Below are 26,905 nucleotides of genomic sequence, written 5' to 3' on the forward strand. Positions count from 1 at the left end.
CAAGCCAGATACCTGCTGCATACAAGAATTGCATCTTACATTAAAAGACAAATATAGACTTAAGGTGAAGGGATGGTCGTCTATACTCCAGGCAAATGGAAAGCAGAAAAAAGCAGGTGTTCCAATCCTATTCACAGACGCAATAGGCTTTAAACCAACCAAAATAAGGAAGGATAAGGATGGACACTTCATATTTGTTAAAGGTAATACTCAATATGATGAGATTTTAATTAATATTTATGCACCCAACCAGAATGCACCTCAATTTATAAGAGAAACTCTAACGATATGAGCAACTTGATTTCCTCCAGTTCCATAGTAGTTGAAGATTTTAACACCCCTTTAGCAGTGCTGGATAGATCCTCCAAAAAGAAGCTAAGCAAAGAAATTTTAGATTTAAACTTAACCATTCAACATCTGGACATAACAGGGCGGCGCCTTTGGCTCAAGGAGTAGGGTGCTGGTCCCATATGCCGGAGGTGGTGGGTTCAAACCCAGCCCTGGCCAAAAACCACAAAAAAAAAAACAAAACATCTGGACATAACAGACATCTGCAGAACATGTCATCCCAACAAAACTGAATACACATTCTTCTCATCAGCCCACAGAACATACTCCAAAATCGACCACCTCCTAGGCCACAAATCTAACCTCAGCAAATTTAGAAAAATAGAAATTATTCCTTGCATCTTCTCAGACCATCATGGAATAAAAGTTGAACTCAATAACAACAGGAACCTGCTTACCCATACAAAAACATGGAAGCTAAACAACCTTATGCTGAAGGATAGATGGGTTATAGACGAGATTAAGAAGGAAATCATCAAATTTTTGGAACAAAACAACAATCAAGACATGAATTACCAGGACCTCTGGGATACTGCAAAGGTTGTCCTAAGAGGGAAATTTATGGCAAGAAATTTGCTCAAGAAAACGGAAAGAGAGGAAGTTAATAACTTAATGGGACATCTCAAGCAACTGGAGAAGGAAGAACATCCAATCCCAAACCCAGTAGAAGAAAAGAAATAACCAAAATCAGAGCAGAATTAAATGAAATTAAAAACAAAAGAATTATACAACAGATCAATAAATCCAAAAGTTGGTTTTTTGAAAACATCAATAAAATAGATAAACCTTTGGCCAACCTAACCAGGAAAAAAAGAGTAAAATCCCAAATTTCATCAATCAGAAATGGTAAAGATGAAATAACAGACCCTTCAGAAATTCAAAAAAAATGCTTAACGAATACTATAAGAAACTCTACTCTCAGAAATATGAAAATCTGAAAGAAATCGACCAATACCTGGAAGTACGCCAGCTACCAAGACTTAGCCAGAACGAAGTGGAAATGTTGAACAGGCCTATATCAAGTTCTGAAATAGCATCAACTATACAAAATCTCCCTAAAAAGAAAAGCCCAGGACCAGATGGCTTTACATCAGAATTCTACCAAACCTTTAAAGAAGAACTAGTACCTATATTACTAAACCTCTTCCAAAATATAGAAAAAGAAGGAATATTACCCAACACATTCTACAAAGCAAACATCACCTTGATCCCCAAACCAGGGAAAGACCCAACAAGAAAAGAAAATTATAGACCAATATCACTAATGAATATTGATGCTAAAATACTCAATAAGATTCTAACAAACAGAATCCAACAACACATCAAAAAAATTATACACCACGACCAAGTGGGATTTAGCCCAGGGTCTCAAGGCTGGTTCAATATACGTAAATCTATAAATGTAATTCAGCACATAAACAAACTAAAACATAAGGACCATATGATTCCTTCAATTGATGCAGAAAAAGCTTTTGATAATATCCAGCATTGCTTCATGATCAGAACACTTAAGAAAATTGGTATAGAAAGGACATTTCTTAAACTAACAGAGGCCATCTACAGCAAACCCACAGCCAATATTGTATTGAATGGAATTAAATTGAAATCATTTCCACTTAGATCAGGAACCAGGCAAGGTTGCTCATTGTCTCCATTGCTCTTTAACATTGTAATGGAAGTTTTAGCCATTGCAATTAGGGAAGAAAAGGCAATCAAGGGTATCCACATAGGGTCAGAAGAGATTAAACTTTCACTCTTTGCAGATGATGTGATTGTATACCTGGAAAATTGTCCTCTAAAGAGGCACAGGTTGGCTGACTGGATACAAAATCTCAAGCCAGATATCTGCTGCATACAAGAATCGCATCTTACATTAAAAGACAAATAAAATCACTTCTAAAAAAACTTTTAGAAGTGATCAAGGAATACAGCAATGTCTCAGGCTACAAAATCAACACCCATAAATCTGTAGCCTTTATATATACCAACAATAACCAAGCCGAAAAAAACAGTCAAGGACTCTATTCCTTTCACACTAGTGCCAAAGAAAATGAAATATTTGGGAGTATACCTAACAAAGGACGTGAAAGATCTCTACAAAGAGAACTATGAAACTTTAAGAAAAGAAATAGCTGAAGATGTTAACAAATGGAAAAACATACCATGATCATAGCTGGGAAGAATCAACATTGTTAAAATGTCTATATTACCCAAAGCAATATACAATTTTAATGCAATTCCTATTAAAGCTCGATTGTCATATATATATTTTTTTATTGTTGGGGATTCATTGAGGGTACAATAAGCCAGGTTACACTGATTGCAATTGTTAGGCAAAGTCCCTCTTGCATCGATTGTCATATTTTAAAGATCTTGAAAAAATAATACTTCATTTTATATGGAATCAGAAAAAACCTCGAATAGCCAAAACATTACTCAGCAATAAAAACACAGCAGGAGGAATCATGCTACCAGACCTGAGACTGTACTATAAATCGATAGTGATCAAAACAGCATGGTACTGGCACAAAACAGAGAAGTAGATGTCTGGAACAGAATAGAGAACCAAGAAATGAATCCAGCTACTTACCGTTATTTAATCTTTGACAAGCCAATTAAAAACATTCAGTGGGGAAAAGATTCCCTATTTAACAAATGGTGCTGGGTGAACTGGCTGGCAACCTGTAGAAGATTGAAACTGGACCCACACCTTTCACCATTAACTAAGATAGACTCTCACTGGATAAAAAATTTAAACTTAAGACATGAAACTATAAAAATACTTGAAGAAAGTGCAGGGAAAACTCTTGAAGGCATTGGCCTGGGTGAATATTTTATGAGGAAGACTCCCCAGGCAATTGAAGCAGTATCAAAAATACACTACTGAGACCTGATCAAACTAAAAAGCTTCTGCACAGCCAAGAACATAGTAAGTAAAGCAAGCAGACAGCCCTCAGAATGGGAGAAAATATTTGCAGGTTATACCTCCGATAAAGGTCTAATAACCAGAATCCACAGAGAACTCAAACGTATTAGCAAGAAAAGAACAAGTGATCCCATCTCAGGGTGGGCAAGGGACTTGAAGAGAAACTTCTCTAAAGAACATAGATGCATGATCTACAATCACATGAAAAAATGCTCATCATCCTTAATCATCAGAGAAATGCAAATCAAAACTACTTTGAGATATCACCTAACCCCAGTAAGAGTAGCCCACATATCAAAATCCCAAAACCAGAGATGTTGGCATGGATGTGGAGAAAAGGGCACACTTCTACACTGCTGGTAGGAATGCACACTAATACGTTCCTTCTGGAAGGATGTTTGGAGAATACTTAGACATCTAAAAATAGACCTGCCATTTGATCCTATAATTCCTTTACTAGGTTTATACCCAGAAGACCAAAAATCACAATGTAACAAAGACATCTGTACCAGAATGTTTATTGCAGCCCAATTCATAATTGCTAAGTCATGGAAGAAGCCCAAGTGCCCATCGACCAACAAATGGACTGGCAAATTGTGGTACATGTATACCACGGAATATTATGCAGCCTTAAAGAAAGATGGAGACTTTACCTCTTTCATGTTTACATGGATGGAGCTGGAACATATTCTTCTTAGCAAAGTATCTCAGGAATGGAAGAAAAAGTATCCAATGTACTCAGCCCTACTATGAAGCTAAATTATAGCTTTCACATGAAGGCTATAACCCAACTATAGCACAAGAGTATGAGGAAAGGGCCAAGGAAGCGGAAGGGAGCGGGGAGGTTAGGGTGGAGGGAGGGTAATGGGTGGGCCCACACCTATGGTGCATCCTAGAATGGGTACAGGTGAAACTTAGTAAAGGCAGAATACAAATGTCTACATACAATAACTAAGAAAATGCCATGAAGGCTACATTGAACAGTTTGATGAGATTATTTCAGATTGTATATGAAACCAGTACATTTTACCCCTTGATTGCACTAATGTACACAGCTTTGATTTAACAATAAAAAAAAAAAAACTTGCCTGAGATATCACCTAACCCCAGTAACATCAGCCCACATCACAAAGTCCCAAAGCTGCAGATTTGGTACAGATGTGGAGATAGGTGGGACTGCAAACTCATACAGCCTCTTTGGAAAGAAGTATGGAGAATCCTCACAGAACTCCAATTAGACCTCCCATTTGACCCCACAAACCCACTACTAGGCATCTACCCACAAGAAAACAAAATTTTTTTTATCATAAAGACATTTTTCACTAGATTGTTTATCTCAGCTCAATTTACAATTGCCAAGATGTGGAAACAGCCTAAATGCCCATTAACTCAGGAATGGATTAACAAACTGTGGTATGTGATATGTGGTATACGACTGAATAGCCATAAAAAAGATGGTGATTTTACATCTTTTGTTTTAACCTGGATGGAGCTGAAACATATTCTTCTAAGTATCACAAGAATGGAAAACCAAATATCCAATGTATTCAATAGTAATATGAAGCCAGTAGATGATCTAATTCACATCCACAGAGGAGAAAAACTCATTTCAATTCAAGTTGGGGGAGGAACACAGGGGAGAGGGAAGGAAGGGGAATGGGGGTGCTCCCATTTAATGGGCACAATGTAGGGGTGTATAGCACAATTTTTGGGTGTGGGACACAACTACAAAAGCGACTCCACCTAACAAATTCAAATATTGTGACCAGGTTGTTTGTACCCTCACATTAACCTAAAATTAAAAAAAAAAACCCACCTCATTTCATCAGTCCTTTGTTGGGTCTCTATTGTACTTTTGTACTTTTGTTGGGTCTCTATTTCATTTAGTTCTACTTTCTTCTATTAATTTGGGGTTTGGTTTGTTCTTTCTTTTCTAGTTCTTTGAGGTGCAGTGTTAGGTCGTATTTAAAATCACTTTCTTAATGTAGGTATTTATTGCTATAATCATTCCTCTTAGCACTGCTTTGTATCCCATATGTTTTGTATGTCATGTTTCTATTGAAATCAAGGGATTAATTTGATCAGGTCTGCCTGTCCTGCTTGCTTTTTGTCAGTTTTTTTTTTTTAATTTTTTCTTTTTCTATGAAACTGAAGGCCATAGCAGAAAGCCACACTGCTGAACAATGAAACTGAACCTTCACTGGTTACATTATAAATAACATTCATAAGTCACCATGGTAATGGTTACATCAGTTGTTTTTCAGAAACTTGGGCCAGCGCCTGTGCAGTCAACCCCCCAGTTGAAACCATGAAACCTTCAACTGGGCTTGCACAAGTGCCGAAGCAATGGCCTTTTCATGTCAGAGGGTCAAAAGCTCCACTGTCAGATCACATTAATGCTACTATTCTCTATACATATGTCGTATGAAATACCATGAACCCCAACTACACTTGCATAGAATAAACCTGTTACTTAAATTTCGCCTATTGTCAATCATGTTTCCCCATATCTCAGACCGTCCTACTTCCCTAAATCATAAATCATAAATATCTCTGAGCTTTATCTCGAGGGAGGTAAATTCGAGAGTTGTTCTCACACCTCTTCACTTTTTGGCCTTAAGATCGAGTATTTTCATTTCTTTGGTTGATTTGGCTTGGGGGGAAGGTTTGTTTTGAGATAGGGTCTTTGTCTGTCACATAGACTAGAATGCAGTGGCATCAGCATAGCTCACTTTAACTTCAAACATCTGTGCTCAAGCGATCCTCCTGCCTCAGCCTCCTAAGTAGCTGAAACTAAGGTGCATGCTGCTTCATCTGGTTAACAAATCTTTTCTCTTTTTCAAAACCTATATCACAGTGATTGACTTATTACACATAGGCAGAATAGACCTAGAGGTATCATATTTCCATTTTCATTTATTTCAAGAATTTTTTTATGACCTTCTTGATTTCTTCATTGACATAATGGTTGTTCAGGAATACATTATTTAATCTCTATGTATTTGTAAAGTTTCCAAAGTTTTCTTGCTGTTAATTTCTAATTTTATTCCATTGTAGTATGAGAAAACATTTGATATGACTTCAGTTTTTTAAAATTTGTTGGGCGGCACCTGTGGCTCAGTGGGTAGGGTGTCAGCCCCACATACCGAGGGTGGCAGGTTCAAACCCAGCCCCAGCCAAACTGCAACAACAAAATTTGTTAAGATTTGGTTTGTGGTTTAACACCTGGTGTATCCTGGAGAAGTTCTATGTGCTGATAAAAGAATGTATATTCTGTAGCTGTTGGATGAAATGTTCTGTGAATGTATGTTAGATCCATTTGGTCTAAATTGCAGTTTAAATCCAATATTTCTCTGTTGATTTTTCTATCTAGATGATCTATCTAAGGCTGAGAGTGGGCTGTTGAAGTCCCCAACCATTATTATATTGGAGTCTACCCCTTCTTTAGATCTAATAATACTTGCTCTACATATCTGGGTGCTCCAGGATTGGATGCATATATATTTAGAATTGTTTCTTCTTGTTGAATCAATCCCTTTATTTTTACATAATGACCATCTGTGTCTCTTTTTACAGTTTTTGACTAAAAGTCAGTTTTATCTGATGTAGTAATAGCTACTCCTTCTTTCTTCTGCTTTCTGTTTGTATGGAATATCTTTTTCCATCCCTTCACTTTCAATCTATATGTATCCTAATAGGTGAAGTGAGTTTCTTATAGGCAGTGTACTGTTGGGTCATTATTTTAAATCCATTTGGCAGTCTATATCTTTTAAGTAGGGAAAGATATTCTGTTTACATTCAAAGTCATTATTGATAGGTAAGAACTTATTCCAGTCATTTTGTTTAGTGTTTCTGGTTGTTTTGTATCTTTTTTCCTTTTATCCTCCCTTATTGTTTATCATGAGCAGTTTGGTAGTTTTGTATAATGGCAAAGTTTGAGTCTTTGCTCTTTGCCATTTGTGTATCTACTCTATCAGTGAATTTTATACTTTTGTATGTTATCATGGTGGTAGATATTGTTCTTTCATTTCAAGATGTAGAACTTCCTCAAGAATTCCTTGTACAACCAGTCTAGTGATGATAAATACCCTCCATTTTTGCTTGAAGAATAGCTTTGCTGGGTATAGATTGTTTGACAGTATTTTTTTCTTTCAGCACTTTGAATATATCATACCATTCTCTCTTGTCCTATAAAATTTCTGATGAGAAATCCACTATAATTCTGATGAAGATTCCCTTACATGTGACTTGATGCTTCCCCTACCCCTGTTTTTAGAATTTTCTCTTTGTCTTTATACATTTGACAGTTTGACTACAATGTGCCTTGGAGAAAACTTTTCTGGGCTAAAACTCTTTGGGGGATATTTGAGCTGCCTGTATCTGAATGTCTATATCTCTTGCAAGACTTGAGAAATTTTCCAGCTATTATTTCATTAAACAGGTTTTCTATGCCTTTGCCTATCTCTTTTTCTTGTGAAACTCCAAGAATTTGAATATTTGGTCATTTTATGGTATCCCACATATTACATAGGTTTTCTTGATTCTCTCTGTATCTCTATCTCTATCTCCATCTGATTGGGTTGTTTCATAAGACCTGCCTTCAAGTTCATAAGTTCTTCCTTCTGCTCGATCTAGTCTATTGTTGAAATTCTCAACTGTATTTTTTTATTTCATTCACTGAATTCTTTAGTTTCAGGATTTCTGTTTAGTTAGTTTTTATGATATCCATATCTTTGTTGAATTTCTCATTCAGACCATGAATTGTTTTCCAGACTTACTATATTGTTCATCATGTTCTCTCTTATTCCCCTGATATTTCAATTTTTTCAGGAATTTCATAAATTTCCTTTTCTTTGGGATCTGTATTCTTTTGGAGGTATCATATTTTCTTGTCTTATCATATTTCTTGTATCCTTATGTTCATATCTGCTCATCTAGTGTAACAGTCACTTCTTCAGATTTTTTAAATTGACTTTCATAGGGAAAGACATTTTTCTATAGATGAATCTATAGTACTGGGTAAAGTGCTTTGGCTTTGATTCTGGATAGGCACAAAAGTATAGTCTCCATATGATTTATTTAGCTATAATCAGCATCAGTGGTCTCTGTGAGTTCCTCGGTGACCTAAAATACAGCTGTTAATGAAAACAGAATTTACTGGGGATGGGGACATCAGGTGGGCCAGTCCTCAGGCACCAGTGGACAGAGTGGGCATGTATAGACACTGGCAGCAATGGGCAAGGAAAGCCTATTGTTAGGGCCCCCCAATATTGTACACAGGTGTTAGCTTCAGTGTGCAGAGTGGGTCATTCCCCAGACCTCTAAATGTCATGCTTGGGCACAGGAGGTGGTGACAGTGGGATGAATGGGCTTTTTCTTAAGCCCTTGGATGGTGCACACGTGCATCAGCAGCTATGGGCATAACAGATCAATCTCTAGCCCCCCAGTGGTGTGCATGAGTACTAGCAGTGACAGCAAGGCAAGCTAATCCCCAGGCCCCCAGATGACACATGTGAGCACTGGTGGCAAGTACAGCATGGCTTCCCTCAGGGCCCTCAATAGTATATGAGGGCAAGAGTGGTGTTGGGTAGAGGTGGGCTGATCTTCAGGTCCTCTGAAGTATGTATAGACACCAGCAGCGATAAGCAAGGTAGGTGGGTCCTCAGGTCCCCAGATGGTGCACACAGTCAATGGCACCAGTGGGTGAGGCAGCATCTCCTCAGGCTCCATAGTAGTATATGTGGAAACCCATGGTGGTGGGTATGGTGTATTAATCCCCAGGCTCCCAGACAGTGCACATGGGCATCAGTGGCAGCAGGCAGAGTGTACCTCTTGCAGTAGCCCTCCTATGACAATGAAATGATGCGCTGAGGACAGTGGAAAGACAGAAGGATCCAGGAATAATCTGATATTGTGGAGCCATCATAGCCATCCTAGATCACCTGCTTTGGGGACCATTTTACATGAGAGAAAGATTAATTCCTTATTTTCTTTAAGCACTTTGATTTTGAGCTTTGCCTTTAGGCAATGCATGCAAATCCTAACTCAGAAGTCATTTCAGACATACCCAGAACTCAAATATCTTTGAAGGAGGTACTTCAGTAAATGATGACAACACAGCTTATGGGGCTGGTTGCCAGAAGGGGTGTTAGGGCAGTACCTTTGCCAAAGTGTTGCGGGATGCGGAGATACCCTCCAACATCAGCTTCACTGCCTGGGACAGAGGCTTCTGGGCACCCAGCAGCATGCTAGTCTCCATTCCAAAAGCTGCCTGGGGGAGAGAGAAGGGCAAGGTCATCACTGGGGTGGGAGGGCAGCAGATCCAGGGTAGAGTCTGCACATTGAGCTGGAAACCTCAGATGTGGGCTAAGGGTGTACGTGTATCGCATCATCAGCTCCTGACAACAATCCATGATAATTCAAATGCCATTGGATGCTGTGAGTATTAAGGTAGCTTATAGTATACTTAATAAACTTTGGCTTCCTTCCTTGACAAGATATATTTCCCTGAAATGCAACTTTTTTAGATATTTAATCTATATTCAGCTTCACAGTGAATTGTTGCAATAATAACAATGATAATGATGATTCTACTCACTGTCCCACCTTTATATGGGGCTGCCTGACCTGCCTTCACATGGGGTTTGGGGTTATCTGGGCCACTGCTGAGGCTTCTGGGGCAAGAGCCAAGCCATGCTCCAGGAGAGGTACAGAGAGAGGAAAAGCAGATTTCGGGGCTGAGAGCCAGGCAGACCTGAGATCAAACCCTGCTTCTGCCATGGAATAGCTATGCGAGGCCTTACACCTCCCAGTATCCATTTCTGGAGAATGAGTTAGTAGCCTTGATCTCATGCAAAGTTGCTTTGAATATCCAAGGAGGAAAAAATATGAAAAATAAATGAAGCACAGGGAAGGGGTTGCTGATAAGGTGAAGGAGGAGGAGGGATGGAAGGAGGAAAGGGAAGGGACAAGGGAAGGATAAAGGAAAAGGAGAGAACCCTGTACCCCACGTGGCCCTCCCAGACCCTGCTCCCAGCCATTTCCCATCACCTTAGCCAGGATGTCTATGGTGGTGCAAGTCAGCATGTCCTGCATGGACACTGGGGTTTGCCCATCCGCCTTGGCTTCTAGAATCTCCACCAGCTGTTCAGCCTTCTCATTGAATGTTTCCATCAAGCTAACCAAGGAGCTAGAGAAACAGCACAGGCGTCAATGGCCACCAGGACCAGCCCAGGCCAGTGGAACTGCCATATTCCCTCCCTCTCTACAGGGAGGATATTGTGCAGAGTAAAGGCAGGTGGCCACTTCCAGCCTTTCTGGCCTCCCCTTTAGGCCCAGATTAGAGGTTAGAGTTGCAGTAACTCAGTGCACCATTCCCCTCCACTCAGTGTGGAGGCTGTCCTTTTGCCCTTGTCTTAATAGTTCCATGGGTCTGCCATTGTGGCCTCTCAACTCTTACATCAAAGGGACATAGCAGTGTAGAGGCTCTAGGACCTCCTAGAATCCATGACATGGCTATCTCAGTTCCCCTCCTACCTCTGTGCCCACACCGCTCAGGCTCCTTATCTACCCTGCCTAGACCATCATCTTATTACTGTATTATTCCATTTTACTTCCTGTCCTTCAACAATTTCAGTGACAAACTTTATGTGGAAATAAGTCTTCAGATGCAATCTGCAGCCCAGAGCTCCCAGCCCACAGGGCTCCCTGACCTGAAAGGCTCATCTCCCAGGCATAGAGCTTAGAAAGAGATATGGAAGGATGTACTCTAAACTCACAAAAATGGAAATGAAGACACAGCCACTTTGCACAGTTTTAATTTCTGAGTTTTCACTAAGAGAATATGCTGCCTTTATAATTTAAAGACTTTTAAATATAATTTTAAAATATTAATCTGAGTAAAGGGTAGAAGGATAGTCTTTGTCCTATTCTTATTCTTGAAATTTATTTGAAAATTTGAAATTATTTCTCCACAAAAAAGTCTTTAAAAAGAGAAAATGGAAGAAGAGAAACAAAAAGAGTAAATTTTTAATTAGAAAAGAGAATCAGCTTTCATTGCCCATCTAGCTATTGCGCGGGCCCAGGAAGCAGTGAGCCTGAGGATAACCTCTCTGATCTGATCCCTTGACAACCAAAATGCTTTGAAGTCCACTGTTGCTCTTAGGAAGGAGGTGAAAATCTTCACCTGGGCTTGAGAGATAGTCTTCCCTGTGCTGACTTCCACCTGCAATGATGCCTGCCTGTTACACGGCATCTTAGCTCCTCAAAAATATGATGTTCTTGCCCACCTCAGGGCTGCTGTGTTCACATTCCCTATGCCTGGAACTCTCTTCCCTCCACCCTCCACACCCCATGACTGTTACCACCCAAATGCCTTCCCTCTGCAGATGGACACTCAAATGCCTCTTCTTCAAGACAATGTCTGTTGAACCCCAGTTAGGCCCAATATATGGCCTCACAGTACCCTTGACTTGTTCTTCATAACATTTACATGGTTTGCAAGTATATATTTATTTGCAAGATTATTTGTAGTTGTCTTTTTTTAAAAACTTACATTCAAATTAACTATTCAAATGGCATGTGGCTGGTTATCATACTAATACTGAACCTCTTATAGCTATTATAAAATACAAAATACAGGGCTGAGTGTTAGGTGTACAGTAAGATCTCAACCCCTTTGCCTTTTATGCAAAGGATTGAGACTAAGGTCTTCCCATAAGTAAAATCGAGTAAAGTAGAAACTGGCAATTTTTTCTCACAATTTTATTAAAAGTACATAATGCACTCGGCACAGTAGCTCGCACCTATAACCCCAAAGTTTTAGGAAGCTGAGGTGGGAGAATTGTTTGAGGTCAGGAGTTTGAGACCAGCCTGGGCAACATAATGAGACCCCCACTTTCACAAAAAGTAAAAATTAGGCTGGGCATGGTGGCTCACGTCTGTTAATCCAGCATTTTGGGAGGCCCATGGGGGAGGACTTCATGAGGTCAGAAGTTTGAGAAGTGAGACCTTGTCTCTACAAAAAGTAGAAAAATTAGCCAGGTGTTGTGGCAGGCATCTGTAGTCCCACATACTTGGGAGATGAGGCAGGAGGATCACTTGATCCCAGGACTTTGAAGTTGCAGTGAGCTATGATGATGCCACTGCACTCTAGCCTGGGCAACAGAGCTATACCCTGTCTCAAAATAAATAATAAGTAAAATAAAATAAAAATTAGCTAGGTGTTGTGGTGGATACTTGTAGTCCTAGCTACTTGGGAAGCTGAAGCAGAAGGATAGCTTGAGCCCAGGAGTTCAAGGGTGCAGTGAGCTATGATGATGCTACTGCACTGTAGCCTGGCTAACAGAGAGAAACCCTGTCTCTGAAAGAAAAAAAAAAAACAATGCATAGAGATATGACGTCTGAATAATGATTAGAAATGAAACTCACCTCTGGTTCCTTTTTTTTCTTCCTTAGTAAATTAGGATTCACAAGGCTCGTGAATACTTCCATAAATACTTATATGCATATTCCAAAGCTTCTTTCATACAACCATATAAATTTGGCATCTACATATAGGAAGGCTATGTTAACCAGTCAAGACCAACCTAGATGATATAGCGAGACCCTGTCTCAAAAAAATTAATACAACAACAGCAAAAAATGTGAAGTACCATTTGGTAGGATGGCTGCCAATACCCAGAAGACCAAAAATCACATTATAACAAAGATATTTGTACCAGAATGTTTATTGCAGCCCAATTCATAATTTCTAAGTCATGGAAAAAGCCCAAGTGCCCATCGGTCCATGAATGGATTAATAAATTGTGGTATATGTACACCATGGAATATTATGCAGCCTCAAAGAAAGATGGAGACTTTACCTCTTTCATGTTTACATGGATGGAGCTGGAACATATTCTTCTTAGTAAAGTATCTCAAGAATGGAAGAAAAAGTATCCAATGTACTCAGCCCTACTATGAAACTAATTTATGGCTTTCACATGAAAGCTATAAACCAGTTATAACCTAAGAATAGGGGGAAGGGGGCAAGGGAGGAGAGGGAGGGGGGAAGTGGGCAGAGGGAGGGTGATTCGTGGGATTACACCTGCGGTGCATCTTACAAGGGTACATGTGAAACTTAGTAAATGTAGAATGTAAATGTCTTAACACAATAACTAAGAAAATGCCAGAAAGGCTATGTTAACCAGTGTGATGAAAATGTATCAAATGGTCTATAAAACCAGTGTATGGTGCCCCATGATCGCATTAATGTACACAGCTATGATTAAATAATAAAAAAAAGAAAATACATCAAATGGTATATAAAACCAGTATATGGTGCTCCATGATTGCATTAATGTACACAGCTATGATTTAATTTAAAAAAATTTGTCATTTACAATAAAATAGCCATCTCTAAAATGATGTGAGATTAAAAAATAAAAATGTCTGGTGACAGTCATGTAATAATGTAAGTGAACTGAATGCTGCTGAGCTGCACACCTAGAAATGGTTAATTTAACTTGGTAAACTTCGTTATGTGTTTCTTACAATTAAAAATTTTTTTAAATAAAAATTTCTGTGAAAGTGCTTGACAAATTGTGAAGTGCTGTTCAAACACAAGGTCCTATGTGCTAGAGAGTGTTCACTGAGACCTCTACATGATTATGTCATAACCACGTGGGTCATCATCTGGTTAGGATCTGAGGCCAGAGAGCATGTCAGCAGGGCTGTCCTTCATAACCTTGACTCTTGGCACAATAAGTATTTATTAAATAAATGCCTTTCTCCAGGCTATTACTTCCCATTCTTACTTCTGGCAGCTCTCCAGCAACACCAAGAGTATTCTAGCTCATTTATTCACTCTGTGGGCATTTTCAGAGGGTTTATGGGGTACCTGACTCTGGGCACAGGAGTCAAGGACAGGGTGTGCCGTCCGCCTTTAGGGACCTGGGTCTAGAGAGGGAGCCGTAATCACTGTACTGGGTGAGACAGGAGCTGTGATGTAGACATTAATTTAGCTTCAGAAGGCAACATTTTAGCTAGGTATCAGAGGAGGGACAGGAATTCCCTAGGGCGGGGGGCACATTGAGATAGCAGGAATGGCAGGTCCAAAGGCAAGGTTGCCAGAAGGAGCAGAGTGGTTTCTGGACAGGTAGGGATGAGGGGATGCAAAGCTGGAGAGATTTCAGGGCAGATCAGGATGAGTAGGGTCAGAGCTTCAGTTCTCCAATGATAGAGAGCCATTGAAGGCTGCAGAATAGGGGAATGGCATGGTTAGATTTAAGTTTTTAAAAGACCTTTCCAGGGCAGTGAGGTGAGTAGATTATTAGAAGAGGGAGGCAAGGGACAGGTAGGCCAATGAGAAGGCTGCAGCAAGGGTTCTGAAGAGGATGTTTATGTAGCTCCCCCACAGACCGTATATTCAAGAGTAACTTCCTGGCCGAGGAACTTGGAAGACACCTCCTTAACCAAATGAGCAAAGTTAATGGGGCCAGCAATGGAACCAAGAGCACATACCTCCTGATACAACGTCCTGAGGAGGACACAGCCTGCCTCTGTGGCATCACCACCAGGAAAGCACAGCCTTAAGCTAATATGTGGAAATAGCAGACAGATTCAAACTGAATGACCTCTACAAAACTGGCCTGTAATCTTCAAAAGTGTAAAGGTCAAGAAAGTCAAGGAAAGACTGAGAACTGTTCTGGAATAAAGGAAGCTTAGGCGACAAGGCAATTAAGTGTAACACACAAATCTGGATTGGGTCTTGGACAAGGTAAACAACTATAACTGCACAACTGACAAAATTTCAGTATGAACTATGGATTAGATAGTTAGAGTAATACTAATTGCCCTCATTTCAATAACTAGAACTCTAATTATGTACTTATTGTTCTTAAAAACTACATGCAGAAGTATTAAGGTAGGGAGTAGAATGTCTCTGACTCTTCAGTGGTTTTTCTAAAATATGCACTAAATAAAAATATATAAATATATGTATACATACACAGAGAATGATAATTTACATATGCATATGGAGAAGAAATAATAAAGCAAGTGGTAATTTTATAAAAACAGTAAGTGAATCTGAGTAAAAGACATACATGAGTCCCTTACCTTATCCCAACAATTTTTCTATAAAGTTGAAGTTATGTCAAAGTAAAAGATCATCTTCCTTAAAATGTTAAATGTAGAATTACCATATGACCCAAGACTCCATCAGGTAAATACACAAGAGAAATGAAGACATATATCCACACAAAAACTTGCATAAAAATGTTTATGGCTGCATTACTCATAAAAGCCAAAAAGTGGAAACAACCTGAATACCCATTAACAGGTGAATGGATAAACATGTGTGGCATGTCCATACAGTGCAATGTTATTTGGTGATAAAAGGAAGGCAATATTGATATGGTATTTAAGTATTTAAATGGATGAACTGCATGGTATGTAAAGTATATCTCCATAAAAGAGATATTAAAAAGGTAAAATATAGGCTTGACGCCCATAACACAGTGGTTACAGTGCCAGCCACATACATCGAGCCTGGTAGGTTTGACCCAGCTGGGGCCAACTGCAACAAAAAAATAGCCGGCCATTGTAGTAGGCACCTATAGTCCCAGCTACTGAGAGGCTGAGGCAAGAGAATTGCTTAAGCCCAGGAGTTTGAGGTTGCTGTGAGTTATGATGCCACGGCACTCTACCAAGGGCGACATACTGAGACTCTGTCTCAAAAAAAAAAAAAGATAAAATATAGTCATGCATTGCTTAATGATGAGGATACACTCTGAGAAATGGGTCATCAGGTGATGTCATCATTGTGCAAACATCATTGAGTGTACTTACAAAAACCTAGTTGGTACAGCCTATTACATACCTAGGCCACACACCAGCACAGCATGTTACTGCTGTGACTACTGCACAAACTGTAATGCAAGGGTAAATATTTGTATATCTAAATATATCTCAACATAGAAAAAGTATAGTAAAAATGCATAATATCTGTGTATCTAAATATAGGAATAATATAGTAAAAATATAGTATAAAAGATAAAAAATGATACACCTACATGGGGCACTTACCATGAATGAAGTTTACAGGACTAGCAGTGGCTCTGGATGAGTCAGTGAGTAAATGTGAAGGCCTAGGACATCACTGTACACCACTGTAGACCTTATAAACACTTAGCCTCAACTATATAAAAAAATTTTTTTCTTTCTTTTATAGTAAACTAGCTTGGTGTGACCTTTTTATCCTATAAACTTTTTGACTTTTTTTCTTTTTTTATGAGACAGAATCTCATTCAGTCACCCTGGGATAGAGTGCCAAGGCCTCATAGCTCACAGCAACCTCAAACTCCTGGGCTCTAGTCATCCTCTTGTCTCAGCCTCCTGAGTAGCTAGGACTACAGGTGCCCGCCACCACACCTGGCTAGTTTTTTCTATTTTTAGTAGAGATGGGGTCTTGCTTTGATCAAGCTGGTCTAGAACTCCTGAGCTCAAGCAATCCACCCATCTTGGCCTCCCAGAGTGCTAAGATGATAGGCGTGAACCACCGCACACGGCCACAACTCTTTGACTCTTGTCATAACACTTACCTTGAAACACCAACACATTGTACAGTTGTACAAAATATTTTCTTTTTTTCTGTACTTATTCTATAAGCTTTGTTCTATCTAAAAATCATTTTATTCTTCTACTTATTAAATTTTTTTTTTTGAGACAAAGTCTCACTTTGTTGCCCTTGGTAGAGTGCCATGGCATCACAGCTCACAACAACCTTAAATTCTTGGGCTCAAGAAATTCTCTTGCCGCAGCCTCACAAGTAGCTGGGACTACAGGTGCCCACCACAATGCGTGGCTATTTTTAGAGATGAGGTCTTGCTTTGGCTCGGGCTGGTCTCGAACTCCTGAGCTCAGGTAATCCACCTGCCTTGGCCTCCCAGAATGCCAGGATTACAGGCATGAGCCACTGCACCCAACCTTTACTTTTTAAAACTTTTTTGTTAAACACTAAGACATTAGCCTAGGTCTGAACAGGGTCAGGAGCATCAACATCATTGTCTCCACCTCTACCTCTTGTCCCACTGGAAAGTCTTCAGGGACAACGACACATAGAACATGTTATCTATGATAACAGTGCCTTCTTCTGGATACCTCCTGAAGGACCTGCCCGAGGCTATTTAACGGTTAACTTTTTTATATGCAAATATATATAAACTGAAGGAGTACAATTAACAATAAAAGTATAGAATAATAAATACATAAACTAGTCACAGAGTTATTTATTATCAAGTATTATGTTCTGTACATAATTGTGTGTGCTAGGCTTTTATAGGACTGGGAGCATAGTTAGTTTTTATCATCACAAACACATGAGTAATGCTTTGTGCCACTATATTATAACGGTGACAACTAGGCCATAGCAATTTTCCTGCTCTATAATAATCTTTTGGGACTGCCATTACATATGAATTCAGTCATTGACCAAAACATCGTCATGTGTCACATGACTGTATCACCAAAGACAAAAAACTAAAAGAAATAAAATAAGAAGCACAGACAAGAAGTGATGAGGTCTGGGGTGGGGTTCTCTGAGGACAAGGAGCCCCATGCCTCTGCCTAGCATAGGCACTCAGGCCTTGATATTCCCAAACTACATAGGGACCTCTCATTCTCATGTCCCCCTGGGTAGGCAGGCCTCATTCTCTTCCAACTACTTGTGCCCTCTCTTTCTCCTCTCCCTTCATCTGGCTGAGACCTCCTCAGATGAAGACCCCCCACCTTCCCAAAGGCCAGGAAGGACCCCCACTGCCCACCTCTGGTAATACTCACCTTCGGCTGAAGGCCAGATCCATGACTCTGCGCTGTTTGTGCCAACGCTCATAGTTGCATTCGGACACCAAGCCTTGGCCAAATAGTCTGCAGGAGATAAACGCTTGATGCCAGAAAGTGGGTGAGGGATGGGGAGCAGCCAGTTGGTGGAGATGGGCTCATCTTTTGGGATGACAGAATGGTTCTGGAACTGATGGTGGTGGTAGTTATACTACATTAAGAATGTCTGGATGCCACCAGATTGTACTTACTAAAGGAGTTAATGTGGTGAATGTTATGTTATGTCATGTTTACCACAATAAAATATTAACTTAATTAACAGGGTGATTATGTTACGCAAACTAAGTAACCCTATATTCCCACCCATCATCTGGAGGGGAAGGAGAAGGTAGGAAGTGCTAACGAGAAGAGAAGGGCTACCATTTATAGTGTGCCAATTGCACGCCTAGCAACCAGGGCCTTGGGCCTTGATGCTACACCTACACTCTGGAGCCCATAGCCCTGGCCTCCCACTCAAGCATCCCGCCTTGCCTCCTTACCTCTCACCAAACACCGTCTGGAGTGCCCGGTACATCTTTGAGTCCTTGTTGTACTTGGTTGACATCAGGAACTTCTATAAACCGCCCCCCCCCAAAAAAAAAACAACATGAGCTCACGCACTCATGAGGAGTCACAAAAGACTCTTCTGAGACATGTCCCAGATAATCACCATCAGCTAAGGCCAGCTATGGTAGAAATATTTCACACACACAATCTCACCTCATCCTTAGCCATTCAATAGGAAGTTCTGTGTCCAAGCAATGTCAGCCTTGTGGGGGGAGGAAAGTCAGCAAGGGGTTGGGGGCAAAGTGATTTTCCTAGGGACATGTAGTTGGAGAGTGGTATGGGATGATGCTCACTGCAGGGTCCACATTCAGGATCCCACACTGGGACACCTTCCAAAGCAGCAAGACAGGAGAAGGCACATGCTTCTCTGAAGCCAGAGTGAGAAAGGGAGAAGCCCAGAGGAAGGGCTTCTGGGACTTAGCAGAGACACTCAGCACAAATGCAGTGTTGTTAGTATTAGCCTAGCCTCAATGGTTAAGAAAGACTTCCTGGAGCAAGGGCCAACTTACCTCACCAAGAGCTGGTTGATAACAATGGTAACATTAGCCAACAGCCCTTGAGGTGGTATTGTCAAGTGGCCAACAGCTTGGGCTGTGAGGTCAGCTGCCTTCAATCTGGATCTGGGCTGAGCATCCCCACTCCACCACTTGCTAACTGTAGGACCCTAGATGAGTTACACACCTCCTCTGCCCCTCAGTTTCTCATCTTATAAGATAGGGATAAGAATAAGAGGAGTTCTTGGCTGGTAGGTTTGTTGCGACAGGTAAATCTGCTCCACATTGAAAGGACTAAGAACAGTAGCAGGTGGTTAGTGAATGCCAGGTGCACAGCTGCATCCTGTAGTCACTCAGTGCCCCTCATCCCAAAGGCACTGGCGCTATTTTTATGTTCATCTTACAAACTAATGAAGAAACTGACATTTAAAACCTGCCTTATAGTCACATACAGAGTAAGGGGTGAGCACAGAATTTGAATCCAGCAACTTGCTGTGGGGAGAGGGGAGAGAAGGCTGGGATCTAGGCCATGTGTGTAGGCAGGGGTGTGTGGAGTGGGGCAAGACTGCAGAGCAAGTGCAGAGTGCTGCCCTCTGGGACACTACTTTGTCCTGGGGACACTAGGAAGCTGGAAGGGGATTTCTCTGCTATAATTGACCAAAGTGCTGCCAGCTTCTCTGAATTCAGGTCCTGGGGGTCTAAGATAGATTTTTCAGCTGAAATGAAATCCCAGAAGTGGCTGACTTTGCATCCTGAGCTTTATTCTAGAGACCTAACTCCTACCCAAAATGCTATCATTTCTAACCCTGGCTGACTTTGTATTCTTAGCCTTATTCTAGAGACTTTAACCCCTACCCAAAATGCTATCATTTCTAAGCTCTGTCACCATCCTGCTCCCACCCAAGGAAATACAGCAAATACCCATTTACCAGTTCCTTCTCAAACACCCCTGAATCATCTGAGGTCTAAATCAGCCCTTCTTAAACTCAACTGGAGAATCCCTACCACTGAGGCAGAGTAGCCTCAGCACAGACTCTGACCAGATGTTCCCCACAGCCAGTGTCCCCCACAGCTGCTGTCATGGAAGTGAGATCCTATGATGGCCCAGAGAGCTGAACTTTGGCACATGAAGGATGCACAAGGAATGACCAGAACCTTACCAATTCTTCTGTGGCCCACACTGACAGCACACTGCTAGAGGCTTTCCCTCCTAACATAAACAATGAGAAAACTGGCAAAATATATTAAATGTCTGTTTTCAGACACTGGACAACAGGCACTGCAGGACTGTGAATCTCAAGAGAAGGAAGGAAAAATACTGTGAGACCCATGAATAGGGTTACTCAACTTTCTATTCAGAGGTAATTCCAGGACAACGGCACTAATGTAAGAGACTGAATGTAGTCCAGCAAACTTGCCAAGTTGAACAAACAGAGATCAGAGTCCAGGAAGGCTAAGGGAGGGTAGAATTTGTAGGGTAGAGTATCAGAGAGGATCTATGCATAGAAAGAGCTGCTATGCAAAAATTTGCATGAGGACCTTACATGTAGGGTGGAACTCCACAGTTTGAGCAAAAACAACTTCTGGGGAAATGAGAATTAGTGGGTAACTATAAGTTGAACAATTCTCAGAGCTTATACAAGACCAAGAATTATTCAAGTTCCCACTGGTGAGAACTGACAAAGCTCATACACAAGACCTTCAGTAAAAGTCCCAGAATGGTCACTCCTTAGTAGTGGGTGCTAAACTAGCTCTGGAGTAAAAATATACTTTTCTTGCTCTGAAGCTTTAAAGCAAGCCTGAAACTGATCTGCAAGTAACTTTATCATCTGTCAGAATGAAGTCCAACACCCTATAAAAGAATAGAACAAAATCTAGCACTCAACAACATAAAATTCACATTGTCTAGCATCCAATAAAAAAACACTAGACATTCCAAAAAATAGGAAAATATGACCTATAAATAGGTCCAGAAATAACAGAGTGACAGAATTAGCAGACAGTAACTTTAAAACACTTGTTACAAATATATAAATACATTCAAGGATCCCACATAGCCAACAAAATGCAAAGAATCCCAAATAGAATTAACACGAAGAAAAGAATACCCAGGCAGATAATAATCAAATTGCTGAAACCAGTGATAAAGAGAAAATGTTAAAAGTAGGCAGAGATGAATATAATTTAAAGATAGATTGCTATAAGTTAAAGGTGATATTTATAAACCCTAGGACAAACACTAACAGAAAGAGAAAAGGGAACTAATAAGATAATAGTGAATGTACATAATCCAAAAGAAGGGAGGAAAGGAAAAGAGAAAATAACACATGGAACAAATGGAAAAAAAATAGTGATATGGTAGATTTAACCTGACCATGTCAATAATTACGTTAAGTGTAAATGACCTAAGCCCTCTAAAGGCAGAGAATATTACACTATATAAAATAGCAAGACTTACTTGTGTGCTACTTATTACATAAGAAACCTACTTTAAAAGCCCAGATAGGTTAAAAGTAAAATGATAGAAAAAGATATATCAGACAACCCTAAGCCTAAGAAAGCTGGAGGAGTTATACTAAAATAGACAAAACATATTTTAGGGTAAAGAATGCTATCAAGGGCAAAGAGGACTATTTCTAAGGATAAAAGGGTCAATTCATCATGAAGACATATCAATCCTAAATATGTATACACTTTATAACAGAACTTCAAAATGCATAATGTAAAACTAATAGAACTGGAAGTAGACATAGACAAATCTATGATTATGGCTAGAGAGTTCAACACTCCTTTTCCAGTCATTGCTAAAACAAGTAGACAGAAAATTATTAATAGTAAATATTTAGAAGATTTGATAATGCTGTTGACCAACTTGACCTAGTGGACATTTCTAAAATATTCACATTCAACAATTACAAAATATATATTCTTTTAAAATGTTCATGAATACTCATTGAGATCTCAGGGCTATACACCGAGCCATGAAACAAGTTTCAATTAATTCTCTTGGACCTTACAGAATTAAATTAAAAATAAATAAAAGAAATATATCTGTAACAACACATAATATTTAGAAATTGAGTAAAATACATCCAAATAATCCATGCTTCAAAGAAATCACAAGAGAAGTTGAAAAATATTTTGAAGTGAATGAAAATAAAAAATAACATCAAAATTTGTGTGAAATATGAGCTAAAGAAATGTTTAGAGGGAAATGTACTGTTTTAAATGCTTATATCAGGAAAGAAGAAAGGTCTAAAATTAATTATATAAACTTCTGTCCTAAGAAATTAGAACAAAAACAAATTATAAGCCAAAGTGAATACAAGAAGGAAATAATAAATAGCAGAAACAAATTAAATAGGAAATGGATAAACAATGGAGAAAACCAACAAAGCTAAAAGCTGATTTTTTTAAAAGATGAATAAAATTGATAAACCTGTTGTTAGACTGATCAAGAAAATACTACAACAGAAAATTCAAATGACTTTTCTCAGGAATGAAAGAAGAATGAGCACGGGTCCTACAGACATTCAAAAAATAATAAATATATATTATGAACAACTTTATGACAATAATTTAAACAATTTAAGTAAAATGTACAAATCCCTTGAAAGACATGAATTATCAAACTCAGGAAAAAATAGAAAATATGAATTTTTAATTGATATAACCATAAATCAATTAAATAAATTGAGAAGGAAATCCTGATACATGTGATAACACGGACGAACTTTGAAGAAATTATGCTAAGTGAAATAAGCCAGACTCAAAAGGACAAATATGGTATGATTCTATGTATGTAAAGTACTTAGAGTAGTCAAATTTGTGAAGACAGAAAGTAGAATGGGGGCTCCCAGTGGCTGGGGAAGGGGGCAATAGAGAGCACTTTTTGATGAGTACCAAGTTTCAGTTAGGGAAGATGAAAACGCTCTGGACTGGATGGTGGTGATGGATGTCCACAAATGTGAATGTCTTTAATGCTGCTGATAGACCTAAAAATAGTTATAATGGTCAATTTTATATTATGTATATTTTATCACAATTTGAAGTTTTAAAAGCACACTTAAAAAAAAAGAAATTGAATGTGTAATGATAAGCAAATTGTATCTAGCAACATATAAAAAAGATAATATATCGTGACCAGGAATGCAAGGTTGGTTTAATATTGAATATCAATCAATATAATTCACCATATTAATATACATCTTTAAGCGTCTCTTTTTATTGTCATGAATGTCTTTGGGTATGGTTTTTCACAGCATGCTTTTAAAAGTCTTAAACTGTGTTAAACTTATTGAAAAAAGTGATTTTTAACATTCTGTTAGGATACCATGGTTATTCAACCTGTTTTGATATGAATCCAGGGATTCTATTTTATCCCTCTTGGAGTCACCACAGCCATCCTCATGCAGAGTATCCTATCCACACATCTTCTGAGCACCCACTATGAGAATAATGCATTATTGTTTATTGAGCAATTGCTATGTGCCAGGCAGGGGCTAGATGGCTCACACATATCATTTTAGTTCCATTTGTACAACCATCTTGTAAGAGAGGCATCATCCCTATTTCACAGATGAGGAGACTGAGGCCCAGAACGATGAAGCAGTTTGTCCAAGGTCCCACAACCAGTTGGTCATGGAGCCAAATTTGAGCCCACCTACTCTGCAGGTGGTCTGATGCCCATTCTTAGCACCTTCATGGCAGACATTACAGATAATGTCACTTCCCTCGGTTTGCTCATCTCTGAAATGGGGACTAATATAGTCCCTACTCTTAGAGCATTAAATGAGTTACTAATTGTGAGGTGTATAGCAAAGTACACAGCCCATAGTAAGCACTGTTTAAGGATTTTTTGACACTTTATTTGCTAAATAAACAAATCAATACTTAATTCTCATCATAGACCTGGGAGATAAGGTTATAATCTACATCTTGTAGATGAAGAAGGAACTGAGGCTAAGAGAGGTAAATTAAATATGTGTGCACCAGTTGGGCAAAGTTTCCAATCCAAATGGGGACAGCAAAGTTCCCATTCACTCCCTGCATTAAATAGTACTGCCTGGAAGAACCCCCCACCCACCCCGAAAAAAAATGATGGGTTGTTATATAGGAGGATTTCCTTCCCTTTTGGATGTTTGGGAAACCAGCCCACATGCTGGCTCTGGAACATTCTTCGCTGGGACCAAGCTGCATGCCCCCAACCCAGACAAAGGGAGGTGCCTCCCCATAGAAACCATTCCATGTCCTACCTTGACTGACTCAGGGCTTGTGATGATGACTGAGGTTTTGTGGAAGACATTGACCCGCACAACAGGTCCATACTTCTTAGCCCTGAAATCAAAATGACCCAAAGGAAGCTGTCACCTTGCCAAGACATCTCCAGCAGCCCCAGCCAGCAGGAGAAACAGAAGCAGCCCATCCCAGGAGGTACTCAACATGGGTCACAAAAAGGGTGCTGCATTGGGGACCCAGAAGCCTGGGGGTGAGGCTCTGCCCACTGTGCCTCAGTTTCCACATCTATGGAATAGAGTTGCAACACCTCACCTTTGATTGCCCCAGAGGGTTGTCCTGGGAACCAAATGATACAGTATCTTTAAAAGTACACTGAAACGTGTACAGTACTGCCCCAAACAGTGACCATTATCCTGTCACACCCCCAACCAGTTTACGAATGAGGAAACTGAAGCTCAGAGAGCTTCTAAAGGCTGGTCAAGGTCCTGAAGTTGGTGAATGGCAGAACTTGGCTTCCAAATCACCTTTATTTGCCTCTCTATTTAGGGGAGGATCTGCTGGGGCTGGAGGGCCCTGGGCCAAGGCAGGGTGGGGTTTGGAGTTTGTATGCTGGATTGGGTGGGGGGACTTGTCCCAGGGGGGACCTTGAGTAAAGGCAATGAATAACAAGTTAGAACCCACCAATCCAAAAATACATCTTGGAGTATGCGGCCACAAGCCTCGTCCTTTTTCCAAAAGCAAGGGAGGTGCCCTAGAAGGAAACTGGAAGAAATGGGAAACATTAGGCTTGCCAGCAGTCACCAGTTTAAAACGCTCCCTTCCCCTCAGGACTATGTAAGTCCGTGTTACTAGGCCCACTCACAGATGGGGAAATGAGGCTTAGGGGGCTTATGTGCTGGTCACCAGGCAGCAAGGATACAGACAGGATGCAAACCAGGTCTGACCAGCTCCAAAGGCACAGAGGTCAAGGGCTGGCACATGGAACAGGCCCAGTAATAAGGTGTGCATTGCCTTCAGAGAATCAATGATACTGACTCTGTGCTGGCACCATGCCAGCCTCGCCCCATCTAACTTCCCACATCTGTTATTAACCAAATAAGAGGCAGCACAGCCAAGACTGGAGAGGCAAATGTTAGATTGGCCAAACTAACTCCGTCTTAGAGCTGAAAAAAACATTCTGTGAGACTCTGTTACAGGTTGGTCATACCTCAGATAAGAGAGACATGCCACAGGCTCTTGGCTCCTTGCACCTGTCCAGTTACAAACCTGTAGGAAATATGCTTACACCACAAGCTCTGACACCATAAGAAGAGCCAGCTGGAGAGTTCCAATAATGAGCTGCACATCCTTGGTGTGCTGAGAAGAAAAACTTGTCTGTAGGACCAGCTGCTCTTCAACCTGCCATATGTGGAACTGCCTCCTTCCCTAAGGCTGCTGACATCTCTTTAGATTTCAGCCCACTTGTATTTAAGCATAACTTCCTAGGATGTTTATTACATTTGGTCTCCTGTGTTTTGAAGTGGCCTTCGTTTTACTTATCAATAAAGTCACTTGCGGGTGGGGCCTTGGTGTGTGTCACACTTTATGGGGGCAAGACATGATTGCAAGAGGGACTTTACCTAACAATTGCAATCAGTGTAACCTGGCTTATTGTACCCTCATTGAATCCCCAACATTAAAAATAAATAAATAAATAAATAAAATAAATACCTGCACAGCTGGTACCTGGGCTCCCCAAAACCCTTCTTCTTTGGGGGGGAGGGTTGGTCATGCAAGTCTGCCATGTGATCACAGACTGTAAACAAGCCTAGTGGGTGTCACCTTGAAGCACATTCCAAGGTGCCCATGACTTCCTGTCTTCTGTATAACTTTATTCCAATCAAGGTCACTGCAGTGACCTGAATGGGGGATGACAAAACTGTACTTGGAGTTGCTGGGTCAGGGAATTCACATTCTCCCAGGAAGAGGTGGAGAGTAAATAAATGAACTAATCAATAAGTAGAATATCAGAGAATAATGGGAGAAAAATAAAACAGAGTATGGGGGAATAGGAGTGCTGGGATGGGTGTGTAGATGGCCATTTTACATAGGCAGGGCCCAAAATGATCCTCTAGGAGGGTGAGCTGTGAAATAAGACTTGCAAGAAGTGATGGATTTGACCATCTAGGTATCTGGGAGAAAAGCGTTCCAGTCATTAGGAACAATATATGCAACGGGCCTGAGGTAGGAGGTCTGTGCGGCAGGGAGAAGTGGTACAAGACATGGTCACCAAGGCTGGGAGCAGATTACAGAGAGCCTCATGAACTGCTGTCTAGACTTTTTCTTTAACCTTGGTGGAGATGGGGTTACTGGAGGGTTTTGAGCAGAACACAGATGGGTTTGAAAGAAGTTTTTTTGTGCTATGCTGAGAATAAGCAGAGGGGTGGAAACAGAGTGCCAGTGAGGGGCAGTGAGAGGTGGTGAGGGCTCAGGC

The 26,905-nt window shown here is 40.3% G+C and overlaps 1 protein-coding gene across 1 annotated transcript in view; it reads right to left on the reverse strand.

Moving 5' to 3' along the window:
• LOC128594315 (cholesterol 24-hydroxylase) overlaps positions 1-26,905 on the reverse strand; it is a 54,635-nt gene that overhangs the window by 22,025 nt on the left and 5,705 nt on the right. Inside the window, exons 2-7 of the mRNA XM_053603003.1 lie at positions 25,114-25,194; positions 24,450-24,531; positions 18,634-18,707; positions 18,095-18,181; positions 10,325-10,463; positions 9,435-9,545 (exon numbers count right to left, since the gene is read on the reverse strand). Coding sequence (XP_053458978.1) covers positions 9,435-9,545; positions 10,325-10,463; positions 18,095-18,181; positions 18,634-18,707; positions 24,450-24,531; positions 25,114-25,194 — 574 coding nt within the window. The remainder of the gene's footprint in view (positions 1-9,434; positions 9,546-10,324; positions 10,464-18,094; positions 18,182-18,633; positions 18,708-24,449; positions 24,532-25,113; positions 25,195-26,905) is intronic.

Source organism: Nycticebus coucang, chromosome 9 (genome assembly GCF_027406575.1).
Source record: "Nycticebus coucang isolate mNycCou1 chromosome 9, mNycCou1.pri, whole genome shotgun sequence".
Classification (NCBI taxonomy): domain Eukaryota; kingdom Metazoa; phylum Chordata; class Mammalia; order Primates; family Lorisidae; genus Nycticebus; species Nycticebus coucang.